The 16563-nt window shown below is 43.9% G+C and overlaps 1 protein-coding gene across 2 annotated transcripts in view; it reads left to right on the top strand.

Moving 5' to 3' along the window:
• The first annotated feature begins 9697 nt into the window (after positions 1-9697).
• SYT9 (synaptotagmin 9) overlaps positions 9698-16563 on the top strand; it is a 189817-nt gene continuing 182951 nt past the window's right edge. For both annotated transcript variants that reach the window (XR_011995106.1, XM_072725732.1), the window contains exon 1: positions 9698-9999. Coding sequence is in view for 1 of the 2 variants with exons in the window: in XM_072725732.1 (XP_072581833.1) it covers positions 9855-9999 (145 nt within the window). In the remaining variant the exon portion in view is untranslated. The remainder of the gene's footprint in view (positions 10000-16563) is intronic.

Raw genomic sequence — 16563 nt, 5'->3', positions numbered from 1 at the left:
TATGTCTCAGAAAGAGGAAAGAGTAAGTGAAACATCACTGAACTAAGAACAAATGGATTGTATTTGGGGACAGAAAGAGAACAATGTGACTTACAGAAACCCAGCAAGGGGGAGAATAGTATAAGATAGTGTTAGAAAGGTAGAAGGAATTGTGCTCAGTTATGCTAGACACTATGGTAAAGGAGTTTGGATTGTTAATGTCCACTGCACTTGGAAGCCATTTGGGGTTTAAGTAATGAATCAATGTGATTTAAACTCATGAAATAAAATGAATTAAAAGATCACTATAGCTGCTCTGAGGAGGAAGGATTGTAGGAGGAAAGACTGGAAGAAGGGAGAAAAATATTTTAGCACATAAACAGGTTATAGGTGTAAAAGATATCGATTCCTTCAGTCTTTAGTGTAACCAGGAGAGGACCGAGCTGACCAAAGCCACAGAATTTGTCTGTCTACAGACTCATCCATTAATCTGAGATTACTGAATAAATAGCATCATTTTCCATGTCTGCCACAATGTGAGAAAGATTGGAAAGCACTGCACTTATGAACATTTTTTTATGAACATTTTTCATGTTTTTTGATCATCAAGCTCCTTTTGCACACTCTTCTTGTGTTTAGACAATTTCCTGTTGTGGTAACCGGCCTCCATGATGGCCTCCAGTGATCCCCCATCCCGTTCGTCACACCTCTGGTAGTCCCCCACACTCAGTACCAGGGTTTATTTTGTGTAACTAATAGAATGTGACAGAAGTGATTGTATATAACTTCAAAAATTAGGTCATAAAAGACTGTGGCTTACATCTTGGGCTCTGTCTCTCTCTTGGATGACTCACTTTGGGGTAACCAGCTGCCATGTCTTGAGAATACCCAGGTATTAGGCCTATCCAGCCCTAATTCCTCTCACACTCCCCCACTCTATCACTGAAGGTCTGTGTTCAAAGGCAACAGCCACGGTTTGCATTTTAACTTTCATCTGCGTTTGAAGTTCTATAGAACAGATTCACTTTACTTTAAGAGAGTTTCACCCCTGAATTGAGCCTAAAAACTACTGGAAGTCAAAGGAGATTAAGAATGTAATTGAGGGTGAAAAAACTTTAAAAAAACTTGTCTAGTTTTTCTTTCTTGAATAATATATGCAAGCCATTTTTCTCCAAAATGGCATCTTAAAAGGCAAACACAAAAATAAAAAACAAACAAACAAAAAACAGCTCACAAAACAAGCTTTGAATGTATCTTGATGGGATGAGCACTGGGTGTTATTCTATATGTTGACAAATTGAACACCAATAAAAAATAAATTTATAAAAAACAAAACAAAACAAACAAAAAAGAATTTATCTTTTAATATGCCAAGCATTTTAAAACAAAAAAATGAACAAGAACACCTCTGCTAGTTTATTGAGTCAGTATCCTTAAAGTAGTTCACAAATAACATTATGTTGCTTAAAATAGAACGATTTCAAATAGGATAACCAATATATAATGACCCCCTTTTTTTAGATCTAAAAGAAAATTAAGGCATGTACTTTGATTTCAATCAATGAGAGTTAAAGGTATAGTTTAAAAGGTACCCTTCTTCTTCTAATTAAACCCTCAAAGTCAGGCAGCCATCTACAGTTCATTAAGGTTCAGACTTTGCACAAAACCTTCATTATCTGAACTTGATGAGTTTCTCTTCCTTTCAATACATTGTACCCTCAACAGAAGATGTCTGATCTCAAAAGACTCTTCAAGAAATGTGAAGTAAGCCCTCACCCTGGCTCACTGTTGTGCCCTGACAAACCTGAAGAATTCTAACCTTTTTCAGAAACAAATACTCTTCCAGAGGGAATAACATGGTTCAAAAGAAAAAAGAAATAGCTTATTTGCTACATCCATATGTATCTAGGGAAGCTGCTTTGTACTGCAACAGAGTCCATTACTTCCTCTACAGGGCACGCCCTGAAAAGAGTTCTCTTTTGCTAACAAGATGCTAACAAGATGCTAACAAGAGATTATTTAACACACTCACACGCACGCACGCACGCATGCATGCACACACACACACACACAGAGCACATATTTTAGATACCATCATGAAAATGAGAGAAATAAGGTAATGGAGAAATAGTAAAGTACTACTCGTGTACAAGGAGATAAAAAGTATTTGTGTGGTAGAGGATAGCAATTATTTTACAGTTCCTGAATAGGAGGAGAACTTATATCTGGTTTGTGGAAACTCATAAAGATTTATTTATTTATTTGAGACAGAATGCTGGGGAGAGGCAGAGGGAGAGAGAAAATCTCAAGCAGACTGTAGGCTGAGCATGGAGCCTGACTCGGAGCTTAGTCTCATGAGCCCTGAGATCATGACCTGAGCTGAAAGGTTAGTGGAAACTCTTTATGCAAAATCTGAACTTTCATAAGTTACAGATAGAAAAGTTGCGGTCTCTGTGGATGAAACTGTGATTCTAAGCTGACATGAAAGGCAGAAGTGCAGAAGAAAAATAGGAAGAAAATGCAGGCCAGGAGAAATTCAGTGGAGCAGATCCAGACTACAGTGGGACCGCAGATTTTTAGGTCAGGTGGGAGTGGGTTGACAAAATAATAGAAGATCAGAGTGTTTTACTGGTAGTTTATCATAAAGTCACTTGGGCTTTAATCAGTTCTTTAGTAAGCTACATGTAATTCATTTTACAGTGTGGATTTGGTTTTCCTGCAGTTGTCCAAGGGGATCATAAGAGTTGCCAAGAATATACATAAAACTTGAAAACTCCTGTAAGACAGTTCTGATAACAAATTCATGGGGAAACATATTGTGTGACAGTTAGATTTTGGTTTTTGGAGTCTCCCCAACATGAGTTCGAATCTATATTTCATCCTTTGCTAACTGCGCCACCTTAGGCAGGTAACTTAGACCTCAAATTTTTAGTGTTGCTGTCTCTAAAGTCAGGATGATAACAAGTATTTCAAAAGGTTGTGATTCAGTTAAGCCAAGCATGTATATGGCATGCTTGGCAATTGTTCATACAGTATATGGCATGAGGCAATTGTTCAATAAATGTCCACTATAAACGAACACTTAAGGCAGTCTGGAAAGACCCCACAGGACATAAATGTACATTGATCAGATCCTGCCCATCTTCACTTGCAGAAAACAAAATCAAGGTGTAGCTCTGATCGCAACTACCAGAGTTGGTAATGGCATGATGCCAGTTTCTGCTCTTTTGGCCTTTGGGTTCGTTCAGCTTTGGGATGTGGGCTCTGTGCTCTCACCTGAACCCAGCGTACCCACCTGCAGAGGAGGACAGTGTTCAAGGCAGAGCTGAGGATCACACAGCCCATCATGACCACTGACTAGCTTTGTGACCTTGGGCTGGCTACTTGAATTCTGTGCTTATGTCTTCTCAGTCGAATAGCAGGGATACTTAATAACAATACCCTGCTCATGTGGTCGTTATGGAGATTATATGAGCAATATATTTAGAATACTTTTTAGAGTGTCTGGTGCATAGCGTAAGCTAAAAAATCTATAGTAAAAAGTAATATAATAATTCTAATAAAGTTTTGAAATAGACCCCTGGCATCCCAAATTCTACTTTGCTTCCTGACAAAAGCTTTGCATAATGGATTTATGGAAACAAAATGAGAGAGAAGAGGATGAAGAGCAGGTAGGTTAGAGGAGGCAAAGAAAGGCAGGAAAATTTGCCATAGGGATAACTCAAAGTATAAGCAGTACTAAGAGGATGAAGTTTTAAATTACAAAAGATACAAGAAGAAAGCTTAAGTATGGAAATTTAATATTCATGTCAGAAGTTGTAACAAAAACCCCTTGCATTTAGTGAGCACTTAGTAGACATATGATTAATTGGTTGATTAAATGTGATTAAATACTGAACTTTTCAGTAGACAACCTGAAGCTTGGTTCTTTGGATAGAGTGAGGGCTGAGGAAAATATACAGTCTTATGGTCTTCTGAATAAGGCTAGAGAGGCAATGACATGAATTCTCTCCCTCCCTCCTTCCTCCTTCCTTCTCTCTTTCTCTCTTTCTCTCTTTCTCTCTCTGTATGACTAGAAATTTTTGTCCAAGCCATTTATCGCCAAGCAAAAGATCAAGAAAGGGATTGTTGAAATTTTTCCTTAAGTGCTTAATGCTTACATTCTTGCTCATAAATCTGCACATTGACCCCTTTTCTTAATAAGCAGGCACTTGAGTGCAAGTCAACCTATTTTTAACACTGAGGATAAAAGGAAGTTTGATGTGGAAGACAAGAAATGGTACTGGCTATTTGGAATCTTTTCTTCTGTCACCTCTTTAGCTGGTTGGATATTTCATGACCACTGTGACATGGTCCAGCCAGTATTGGACTCCATCATCCTCTTTTCTCTTTGCAGCATCCAGAGTGACTCCAGCAGTTCCCTAGACCTGTCAAGGGTGAGGACATCAGCCACTTTGAAAGGCAGCTCCAGGGACGCAAAAAGTATTATTAAAAAATTACTTGGTGGCAGAAGGTACCTAGGTGTAGGTTTTTATCGGTCAGCAGAGATCTGACCCCTGCTCTCTCCCCTGTCCTCATTCTGAAAAGATGAACAAATGTAGAACGAGTGTCTACTAAAAAGAGACCGCAGAGGAGTGCCAGGCCCTCTGACCCGGAACATTGCCTTCTGTTCCTTTTAATATACTCCTTTTATGGTGTATCTTTTAAATACTAAAGTTAATAAATCTCTACTTTTTTTTTAAGTCAAAGAAATTGTAGCTATAACTCTGTAACCAGCAATCATAAAACTGAGAAGGAACTGCACAGCTCAGGAAGGAAAAATAAAGATTTTGAACATTCCTGAATAACCTATTTGGTGTAATGATTAACGGACGCATGGGCCAAGTGGGGCCCCCCAATCCAAAATCTGCTTTCATTTTATCTCTCAAAAAAAAAAATTCACTCCAAATAGGGAAGAACTAAGCTCACAGACTTAAAAGGAGGGTGATGCCCAGGATGAGAGAATGCTTGTCACAGAACATGAGCTCACTTCTCGTCTCCTGGTCCAGGTGAATTATAGGGAGTGCAAGCTCTACAAGTGTGAGGATGAATTCCTATCAGGATTAATTAAGCAGGAGGTCTGGGAGTATTTTATAGGAGTGGTAATCACTGGGAAATAGCATGGGCTCACTAAAAACAAGTGCCAGTTGGATCGTACTTTCTTTTGTTAGAGGCAAACTGTCTGGCAAGGAACTGAATCAAACAAAATGCCAACAAATAGGAAGTTCTGCCATTAGGAGTGCCAAAACACTTCCCAAGAAACAGAATATGGGTATTGAAAGCAGGAGTAAGGATATGGCCTAAGAGCAGCATGGAAGGCTTACGGGATTTTTTAAAAAATTATTCCCCCCCCCCCCCAGCTGGATGTTATACTCTATGTTGGCAAATTGAATTTAAATGAAATGCAAATATAAAATAAATAAATAAAATATAAAAATTATTTCCCCCACTTTTATTGAGGAATAATTGACAAATAAAATTGTATATATTTAAAATGTAAATGTATACATGATCTGGTATACATAAAGATAAAGTTAATTAACACATCCATCACCTTGTAAATTTTTAACTCTTTTTTTTTTTAATTTTTAACTCTTTTAATAGAGTCTTTTAACTGAGAGTTTGTATCCTTGTACATCTCCCCATTTCACCAATCCCAACCTCTGGCACCCATCTTTCTACTCTGTTTCTATGAGATCAGTATTTTGGTTGGTTGACTGGTTGGTTTTATAGGTTCCACATGCAAATGATACCATGTGGTATTTGTCTTTCTCAGTCTGGCTTGTTTCACTTAGCATAATTCCTTCCAGGTTTATCCATATTGTTAGAGATAGCATGGTTTCTTTCTTATTTAAAGCTGAATAATATTCCTGTGTGTGTGTCACATTTTCTCTTTCTCTATCCATTTGTCCATCGATGGACACTTAGGTTCTTTCCATGTTTTGGCTATTGTGAATAACGCTGCAGTGAACATGGGGCTGCAGATATCTTTTCAAGACAGTGATTTCATTTCCTTTGCATATATATCCAGAAGAGCAATTGCTGGAAGCTGGATCGTATGGTTGTTCAACTTTAATTTCTTTTTAAAGATTTTACTTATTTATTTATTTAGATTTATTTATTTATTTTAGAGAGAGAGAGAGAAAGAGAGCATGAGCAGGAGAGACAGAGAGAATCTCAAGCAGACTCCATGCTGAGCACAGAGCCCTATGTAACCCTGACATCACAACTTGAGCTGAAACCAAAGTCAGACGTTCAAGTGACTGCGCCACCCAGACATCCCTATTTTTTAAAGGTTTTTTTAAAAATTATTTTTTAAAGCTTTCATTTATCTATTTGAGGGCAGTGGAAGGGCACAAGGAGAGGGAGAGAAGAGCCTAAGCAGACTGCGCTGAGTGCAGAACCAGAGGAAAGGCTCGATCTCACAATCCTGAGATCAGACCTGACCTGAAATCAAGAGTTGGATGCTTAACCAACTGCACCACCCAGGTGCCCCAAGATTTATTTATTTATTTTACAGAAAAAGACGGGGATGGGGGGGAGGAGAGAGAGAGAGAGAGAGAGACTAGAGGGAAGGACAGAGGGAAAGCATCTTTAAGCAGACTCTCCACTGAGCTCAGAGCCCGTTGTCTGTGGGGCTAGATCTCATGATGCGTGAGGTCACAACCTGAGCTGAAACCAAGAGTCGAACACTTAACTGACTGAGCCACCCAGGCACCCCTTTAATTTTAATTTTTTGAGGAACCTTCATTTTGTTTTCCATAATGGTTGCACCAATTTGCATTCCCACCAGTGGTGCATAAGAGTTCCTTTTTCTCCACATCACTGCCAGCCACCATTCTGCCATCACATCACTTTCCCATATTCTTTTGGTTAAAATAAGTCACAAGGCTAGCCCAATTCAAGGGGGATGGGAAATAGACTCAATTTCTTGATTGAAGGAGTGGTAAAATCACATTGAAAAAGGATATGTGGAATGGGAGGGATGGTTTTGGCAGTCTGGAAACAATCTACCAATTTGTCCTTGGGAAAATTATTTAACTACCTGATTTCACATTCTTCACCTGTGAAATAGGAAATAACACTTACTGCTTAGGAATGTTGTCACTAATAAATTAAGAAAGTGTGTTTAGCATCTCATACGTTGTAGTAGACACATAACAGCCATAAAAAAAAAAAAAACAACAACATATATTGACTGAGCCTGTGTTGTGTGACAGCACTGTTCCAGGTCCTTTTATGTAATCTTTATAACAATCCACTAATGCATATATTAGTATTATCTGAAGAGAAACCCTAGGCACAAAATTTTAAGTAACTTCCACAAGGTTGGTTCCAGAGTAACTATTCTAAATCGCATATGTCATACTGCCTGTTACATCCAAAGGGCACCTCTTAATCTTTGTCTGTGTAGGCTCTGTTGATAATTGATGGCTGTAGATCACCCCTCCATCAAATGTTCTTCCTCCTTTGGCCCCCACGACTCCCCTCTGTCCAGTGTTTTCTCTGTCACTGCTGCCTTTCAATCTCCTCCTCACTGAACCACATTTTAAATGACAAAGCTCTCTCCCATTTTTCCAGCTCTCCTCGCCTGGAGGAATCCATCCAATATGGCAACTTAATATCTCTTTCTATGGATGATTTCCAGTCTCCCCTCTCTCCATAACTCTAGGCTTCCAGTTCTAAGCATTTTCCATTATTCACCACATATGACCCAGGTCAGTTTGTGAAACTTCTATGTCTTTCATTCTATCTCACCCCATTGACTGCAGTCCTGTCAACTAATACTTGAAATGTTTTTCCAGTTTAGATGTTCTTGCCAATCTGCTAGTGCCTTTGGCCTGATCTAGGCCCTCATTATATCTTAACTGGCTTATCAAAGTAATTTCTTTTTTTTTTTTAAGTTTTTAAAATTTATTTATTCATGAGAGACAGAGACGGAGAGAGAGAGGCAGAGACACAGGCAGAGGGAGAAGCAGGCTCCATGCAGGGAGCCTGATGTGGGACTTGATCGTGGATCTTCAGGATCAAACCCTGGGCTGAAGGCAGCGCTAAACCACTGAGCCATCCAGGCTGCCCTCAATGTAATTATTTGACTGGACTCCCGCTTTCAGTTCCTCTCTGAGGTGGTCACATCGGTAGTATATTTATACATGCTTGAACATACACCTCCTCCCCACCATTACTATACTAGCCCTAGCCCCTTGCTCTCTCTCTGGTTCCCCCTTCACCATTACATGGTTCCCTCCTTTCAGGGACCAGCTTCTGCACTACCTCCTCCACAGGCTCCCCCCTCTTCAGCTGTCTTCATCTCCTTCCTCGTTTTCCTAGGTCAGAGAGTCAACCTGTCTTTTCACTGTCTAGTTATCTTTATAACTCTGCATTTTCTCTGCTGTTCTAATATAAGATGCTTGAGGCCCTAGCACCGTTCACAGCAGGATTTCAGAGCTCTGTTCAGTGAACACTCTGGCATCCTGAAATACCTTCCTGCACAGTATTATTTGCTATGAGGTGTCCCTAGCAACAGCACAACCTATGGCTAAGAGTGCCAGCTGTGGAGAGTCAACTCTAATTGTTTTATAGCAGGGCCAGGACACTAATTTTACTTGAAGCTAATAATAATAATAATTATTATTATTACTGTGTAATAATACCATGCCTCCTCAAGTATGAACTCGGGCAAGTGATGCCTTTCTGAGTCTGAGGTTGCTAAAACGAGGATAACAGTTATATAGACCTTGCTGGGCTGTCAAGGGAATGAATTGAGATAATGTATGTAAAAGGCTTGGGGCTCTAGAGCCCGGCACCCCTCCTCTTCTCCCTCCCGCCCCCCCAAGAGTTCAGTACTTCGAAGTCATTTCTGGGCTTATTGCCTGGGAGGCTGAAGAGAGGGGAGTTCATGAGAGGCGCCCAGAGTTCCCTTCCAAAAAAGCTCTGATTCTGTGATACTCTCACTTGGTGGATATGGGAGAACAGGTGGGCAAGCCCCGGATTTCTAATCAGTTGCTTAGAAAACCAGCCAGGATCTATGTCCCGGCGTCTGTCCTCGGGAGCCATCATGTGACCTTAGTACTAGTGCTTGAGCCTCCCCCTCCAAAACGCGGCGGCATCGAAAAAGTCCTGCACGTGGGAAATCCTTCCTTTGTTGGCATATCTTGGCCTCGAACCCGCATTTGGGGGGGGGTGGTGGGTCCAGAGCCCTTAGGCCCATGTTTTTCTTGCCCAGACGGCGCTTTCTCAAGTTCGACACCAGGACCCGGTTCTGCAGACCGCGCGGGTGCGGTCCCGATGGCCCCTTGGGCGCAAACACCCCGCGCGGGTGGGAGGGGGCAGGGCTGGCGAGCTGAGGACCGAGCCCCGCGGGCCGGGGACGCGCCCCCCCCCCCCCCCGGCCGCAGCCGCGCGAGCGCCGGCCCCGACCGCGTCCCGACCGCGTCCCGGCTCCCGCCGCAGCCGGCGAGCCCCCCCCCCCCCCCCCCGCCAGCGCGGGACCGGCCCCGCGATCCCAGCCCGCGGCGCGCGCCCCTGACCCGGCCCCGGCCCCGGCCCCGGCCCCGCCCCCGGCGGCCGCGAGTGGCGGGCGGGGCGGCGGGAGAGGCGCGCGGGGCCGTGCGGCGCCGCCTCCCCCGGAGCCGGGGAGGGACGGCGCGCCCGGGCGGGAGAGCCAGAAAGCCCGACCGACCGGCCGCCGCCGAGCGCATGCAACCGGTGGGAGGCCGGGCGGGCGGCGGCTGGGGCTCGGGCCGCGGCTCGGCGGCTCCCTGACGGCTCGGCGGACGGCCCGGGGGCGGCGGCTCGGGGCGGGCGGGCGGAGGGTCCGAGGATGCGGGGGGGCGATGCCCGGGGCCGGGGACGCGCTCTGTCACCAGGCGCTGCAGCTGCTGGCCGAGCTGTGCGCCCGCGGGGCCCTGGAGCACGACAGCTGCCAGGATTTCATCCACCACCTGCGGGACCGCGCCAGACCCCGGCTCCGCGACCCAGGTGCGTGCCGCCGCCGCCGCCGCCGCCGCCGGAGGGCCCCGGGCTGGGACTGGGGCCGCCGCGGGGCCTGGGCAGGAGAGCGGCGGACTCGGGGGGGGGGCGCGGAGCTGGAGACGCGGCCCGGGAGGCGGCGGCCGTGGCCTGATGCCGGACCCGGGCGGGGACCCGGGGGGGGGGGCGGCTGGACGGACCACGCCCGCCACCTGCGCTCCGTCTCCCGGCTGCGGGGGGCGGCTCCCGAGCGCCGGGCTCCGCGCTGCACTTCCCGGGCTCCGCGCTCCGGGCGAGGGGAGGCCGCGGCCGCTTGGGCGCTGGGCGGGGGCACGAGGCCGGAGGAAACTCTGGGAAGTTGGGAGTTGGGGACGGCCCGGCTGCGGCTGAATCCGCCGGGGCGCTCCTCGGCCCCGCTCCCGGCGCCGGTGCCTCCTCGGTCTGCGCTGGGCAGGGCGGGGCGGGGCTGGCGCGGGGCCGGCGGCGGGGAGCTCCGGGTCCCGGGCAGCCGGGCCTGAACCCGGTCCCCGCGGGCCGCCCGCGTGGAGGCGGCCTGGGCCTGGGCGCCCGACTCGCCGCCGCCGCAGGGCGCTCCCGGGTCGGTCGGTGGGTGGGCTCGCGGGGCGGTGGGTGGGTGGGCTCAAGCGCCGCAGGCCTCCCCCGTCAAAGTCGCACAGCTCCTAACTTTGGAAAGTTCGTTTATTTTGGCATTTGACCAATTAAGGTTGGAGGAAGGAGTTTTAGTGGAGCCATTTGCTTCCCCTAAGGGCCCTGGGTCTCCCACGTCTCACCCACTACTGGTTCCTGGAAGACACACCGCTTCCAAGGGTCTACTTGAGATTCTTCTTACCTGGAGAAATCATTTTCTCGAATATTCTCTCTCCCTCTCTCTCTCTCTCTCTCTATATATATATATATATAGTCTTCTGTTAAAGATGAGGTGAGAAAATGGCCTTCACCCCTGATATTCCAGTGTATCATCAATATTGGAAATGAACCGTTGCCTCGCAAATTATCCAGTACAAATTTACCTATTTTAAGACCATCCACTATATTATATATATATATAAATAACATATTAACATTTACATACCTGTATATAATATAAAAGTCTACTTTCAGAAAGGGTAAGTTAGGGAATTATTTGATTTATAGAGAGATAAATATGGGGCCTGACTTAAATAGCATTTCCTTGATAGTATCTTCAAAATGGGCCTGTGTGGTGAAGAAAAATCATCTGCTCAAAGTTTATATCAGATTTTCCCTATTTGAAATCTATTTCTCTACTGAAAAGGAAAGATTGTTTCCCATTGCCTGTGGTTACATTAATTAAATTTATCGGATGATCACTAATGTCCTACTTCAAAGTACAGAATTAAGTCAAGAAATACTGTTGATCCCCAGTGATCTCCCTGGAGGTTCAGCGCTCAGCCTTTGTGTGGCTCATTGCTGGCTCTGATATGCTGCACAGACCACAGATAGAAATAAGATCTCCTTGTCTCATGAACTGGGAGTCCGGGATGATGTCCTAAGTGGGGAACGTTTTCTCTTTAAGCCTCAGGAACGAGAAAATTATTTGGCATGCTTCACCCCAAGCAAGTGTTAGTGTTGAAATGTCCCACTTTCTTGCCCATGACGGTGCCACAAGTTTCCATTGTTTTCTCACATAAGTAAATAGTCGCCTTCGGCTTTATAAGAGAAGATGGATGAGGCCTCTTGATGAGTCTCCTGTTTAATAGTCGACTTCTTTTTGTATGATTTTATGCCCCTGCTTCCTTTAATACATGGGCTGGATTCCACATTCTGGGGCTTTACTCAACCCTTGCACTGGACTGCCAGAGTCACAGAAAAAAAAACTCCATGCAAGAAACAAATCATTCCTTGGCTGGGAGAGAGCCACAGTTAAGAGTATGCCTTGCTATTCTTTGAGTTCCTAAGAACACTGTTGCGCTTTCTGAACAAGTGGTTTTTAGGTAGCCCGTGTCCTTCTGGCTCTTTGGATTGGGTTAGAAGTAGCCTGCTCGTGAGACAGGAGTGGGGCACTGTGAGCTACAGTGAGAGGAACTAAGGCTGAAGCTCACAGAGTGCATCCTCTCTTCCAGGGCACTTCAGCTCAGGCCAGAATCTCTCTTCATTTCCCTCCTTCCTCTCCTTGCCTTCATTAACTCTTACATTAGATGCATTTATCTCCATCCCTCTGATGCTGTTTGATTGTCTGGACCAAGAGTGGCTTTCATTTCAAGCCCTAAGCGCTGAGTAACTGGAGTAGCTGTATTGTACAACACTGTATGTGCAGGGTGCCCTTGCTGTTGTCTTGTGGGGAACCAGAATGAGCTTACACAGCAGCCCGGGGACATGGGTCCCTGAGAGAGTTCTCTCTGTAAGTGGATGACTTCCTTTCCTGTGAAGGAAGTTGCCCTGGGCGCCATGGACCAGCCTTTTCTGTCTGTTGCCCATCCATGGCTACTCATTGGTAGTTAAGTTTTCTCAAGCTCAACTAAGGAACTTTGGTTTCAAAAGAAGAAAACGGACATGATTCCCTGTGGGCAGCAGAAGGACACTGTATCCGGGATGTTTGTTCAGTTTTTCAGAGGCGGGCTACGCCCAGGTCACAGACCAGTGGGCCATCTGAAAGGATTATTCTCTGCCCAGGTAGCTGCGGTGCTCTGATGTGGAAGTATAGCACCTAGTCTTACCTGACCTGGTGTTAAGAGAGGATTTGATGAAAGAGCAATTTTTAAAAGCAAAGCTGTGTCACAAGTGGAACTGGAACGCCTCACCCAGCCTTTCATCTGTACCAACTATGGAAAGTAAAGTGCTGATCTTGAAGCTGAGTGGGAGCACTTTTTTCCATAGACAGCAATTAGCATCCTTCTGTTAAGTATCATTACCTTGTTCATACATTGGCAATGTGGGACATAAACTTGCAAACCCCAGAGGATAGCCTTCGTGACAAAGGGAAGAGCAAGTATAGAGGCAGGGGCATCCTTGATGTGATTCAAGGAATGGTGAGTTCAAGAGTGGCTGGAGAGAGAAAAAGATTGAGAATGACAAGAAATGTGGTTGAGGGCTGCAGGGTGGGGGGGTGGATTGGGGGGAGGGGAGATCATGCAGGCCCTTGTAACCAGTAGGAGGACTTTGGATTTTATTCTGAAGGAGAAGGAAGGGGTTGAGAAGTGGCAACAGCACTCTAGCTGCTTGCTGAGAAAATGCTGTTGAAGATCAAGAGTGAAGACTGAGAAATGTAGCAGGAGGCTATTGTAGTAATCCAGACAGAGGGGAGAGTGACTTGGCCAACATCGTCGTAATGGAGGTGGCCAGAAGTGACTGGGTTGTGTACACGTCTGAAGGTAACAGTGCTAGGATTTGTTGATGGAATGGATGTGAGGGGCGAGAGAAGTGGAGTTAAAGACTCCAAGGCTTTTGACCCAAGTAATTCTATTTACTGCAGAGGGGAGGACTGTAGGAGGAGCAGAGTCAGAGTGGGGAAGGAAATGAGGTTTCCGTTTTAATTTAAAAAATATTTTCTTTTGGGTACCCCTGGGTGGCCCAGCGGTTTAGCACCTGCATTTGGCCCAGGGCGTGATCCTGAGTTCCCGGGTTTGAGTCCCACGTCGGGCTCCCTGCATGGAGCCTGCTTATCCCTCTGCCTGTGTCTCTGCTTTCTCTCTCTCTCTCTCTCTCTCTCTCTCAATTTCTGTCTCTCATGAATAAATAAAGTCTTAAAAAATATATATTTTCATTCCTAGTGTGTGATGTCTCTTATTAGTTCAGCAGTCCACCTAAAATGTGAATGTATTCTTTAATATCATCAACTGTTCTATGCTCACATTTTGTAACTGGAGACTTCATGTTCACTCCTCAAGAGGGCCAGTTGATTGTAGGGCAACATTTATTGTTAAATGATTTTTCCTGGTGTAGAATGAAGAGCTCCACTGAACTTCCACTTATGGACCTTGGTTGCACTTTTTTGCAATTGAAAACAATGTTGTTGTTGTTGTTGTTGTTTTGTTTTTTCCTTTGGCTGTAAGGGGGTAGAGATTTCAACTTTTCTGAACCTGCTGTTTTCACATCTGGAAAAGAAAGGAGGATCAGATCATATATCTCTGGATTTTCAGCACATTTTATTATTTTCCTTGTTAAGTTTTTTCTTTTGTAGGACACCAACCACATCAGTGCCAGGAGTTTTAGGTAGGTCATTTCATTTAATCCTCATGATGTCTTCTAAGATATTGCTGCTCCAAGTGGACCTGTGGACCAGCAGCATCAGCAGCATCTGGGAGCTTATTAGAAATGCAGACTCTCAGACTCCACCTAGACCTACTGCATTTGAATCTATGTGTTAACAGGATACTCAGGTGATTTGGAGGCACATTAAAATTTGAGAAGCATGGCTAAGAGAGGTTGGTATGTATGAATAAACTGAAGCTCAGAGCTAAGCACCAAGGCCATGGATCCCATTTTGAAAAGGTTGAATCTAAGTCAAAGTAGTTTCTTAGGGAAACACATCACATTGTACTAAGAATCTGAAAGTTATCATCAATGAAAATTTCCTAGGTATTTTTCAGACCTACTTTGTCTACTTAGTTCTTCTGTAAAGGATTCAATTATCTTACTGTAGCTTAAATTCTATGCAGTTATGAAAGTTCAGCTTAATTTTTAGGTTATGCATTCTTTTTGTTTAGGATATTGGGTTTACATTGGCATTGCAGCTTTGTATTTCAAGAGATTTTTCTTCATTTTCTGGTCAAGGTGTGAAGCAGAGTCTTATATCTCATCATTAATGACTCTTCTTTTCAAGTGGACATTAACCCTCCTAAGGAAAAGCTTTTTCTAAGCAAATGGTGTTCAACTTTGGCTGCACGTTGAAAACATTTAGGGAGCTCTAACAAAAATAAAACAAACAAAAAGCTACCAATGACTGAGCTTTTCTCTAGAAAAATTCTTTTTTTTTTTTTAAAAAAAAAAGATTTTATTTATTTATTCATGAGAGACACAGAGAGAGAGGCAGAGACACAGGCAGAGGGAGAAGCAGGCTCCCTGCCGTGCACCTGATGTGGGACTCCATTCCTGGATCCCAGGACCACGACCCTAGCCAAAGGCAGATATTCAACCCCTGAGCTACCCAGGTGCCCCTCTCTAGACAAATTCATTCAGAATCTCTGGGGGTGGGGCCTGGTATCAGTATATTTTTTAAGTTCTTTAGTTGATTCTAAAGTGTAGCCAAGTGGAGGACAACTGTCAAGACCATCAAGCAAAGGATGAAACCACCTGAACTTCTCAGCTCAGCTCATATTTCTTTCCTGAAAAATTAGGAAAGATGTATCAAAAGTCAGGGGCCTTGTAACAGTTACTACACATATCGACTGATTCTTTACTCTCTTTTGAAAATATCACCTCAAATTTTTATTTTGAGGGTTCTATAAAAATATAATGAGAATCCATTACGTTCATGTAACTTGAGGGAAAAAAAAAGAAGAAAATTTTGTCCGAATAGTATTTCATTAAAGGGCTAGAATGTGGAACCTTCACTAATGTCATGTTATACTGAATTAGAATGTAATCATTTATTAGGAGATATACATACAAAATAATAATTAAATATAGTTTCTAAGGAAAAATCTTCTAAATAATCATCAAGACTAAATATAAGTCTTAAAACTTTCAAAGATAGTCAGAAGACAGGTAACCTTAAAACACTGGATTTTTTTAATAGGTGTTGGTATTATGCACAATGGGATTAATTTTTAAAAATTAATGTTAATTGCAATCAGGAAATAGACTTCTAAGGAATGAGTGGCATATTGGATGCACAATATGTGAAGATAATTTGCATTTACTTCAGTGACATTTTAGGGCTTCTTCATAAATATTTTATTTAAACAAGTGTGTTTTCATCTCTGTGGGATTCTTCTACATGGACCAGTGAGTGGTTTAGTCATGAGGTAATTATCAAGGGGGAGAAACAAAAGCAAACTGTGGTAAAGGCATCACAGGCAGCCCTGTGGCCAGCTGCCTCTTTCAGAATAAACAATCAAAAGCACAAACTTTTTGATGTGAGCTAACCTCTCAAGGAAGAATTAAGCTGACACCTAAGGGAAATCACCTAAAATTTCCTATTATGTACAGAGCATAGGCATTGCTTTCACTGTGCAAAACATATCCGCACTTTTATGTTTGTTTGTGCACGTGTGTTTTCCTACATGATTGGCCTGAAAAAATTCATAATCTTTTCTTATCTGAGTTACTTGAAGGAACCGACAAGTTTACATGCTGACGTGTATAGAGAAAGGGGAGGAGCTTAGTGAGAGGCATAGGTAGGGGAGCAATCTCACTTTTAAAAGGATAGGTATGGAGTATGCTTTTCTACTTTCTAAATGAAATCACAATTTAAGCCACAATGTGCATCCTGACTCTTTCTTTTAAGTCTTTTATTGGGTTAGTTCTAGAAAGGGCTTAAAACCAAAGCAAACCCTTAATGTCTAGGTCTTCCAGATCTCATTGAAATATTCATGTGTCTTTGTGCATTTATTTTATCATACAAAAACTTATATATCAACATTGATGGAACTG

Source organism: Vulpes vulpes, chromosome 11 (genome assembly GCF_048418805.1).
Source record: "Vulpes vulpes isolate BD-2025 chromosome 11, VulVul3, whole genome shotgun sequence".
NCBI lineage: Eukaryota > Metazoa > Chordata > Mammalia > Carnivora > Canidae > Vulpes > Vulpes vulpes.
The sequence above is the reverse complement of the archived record's forward strand: the minus strand, read 5'-3'. Positions and strand labels throughout refer to the sequence as shown.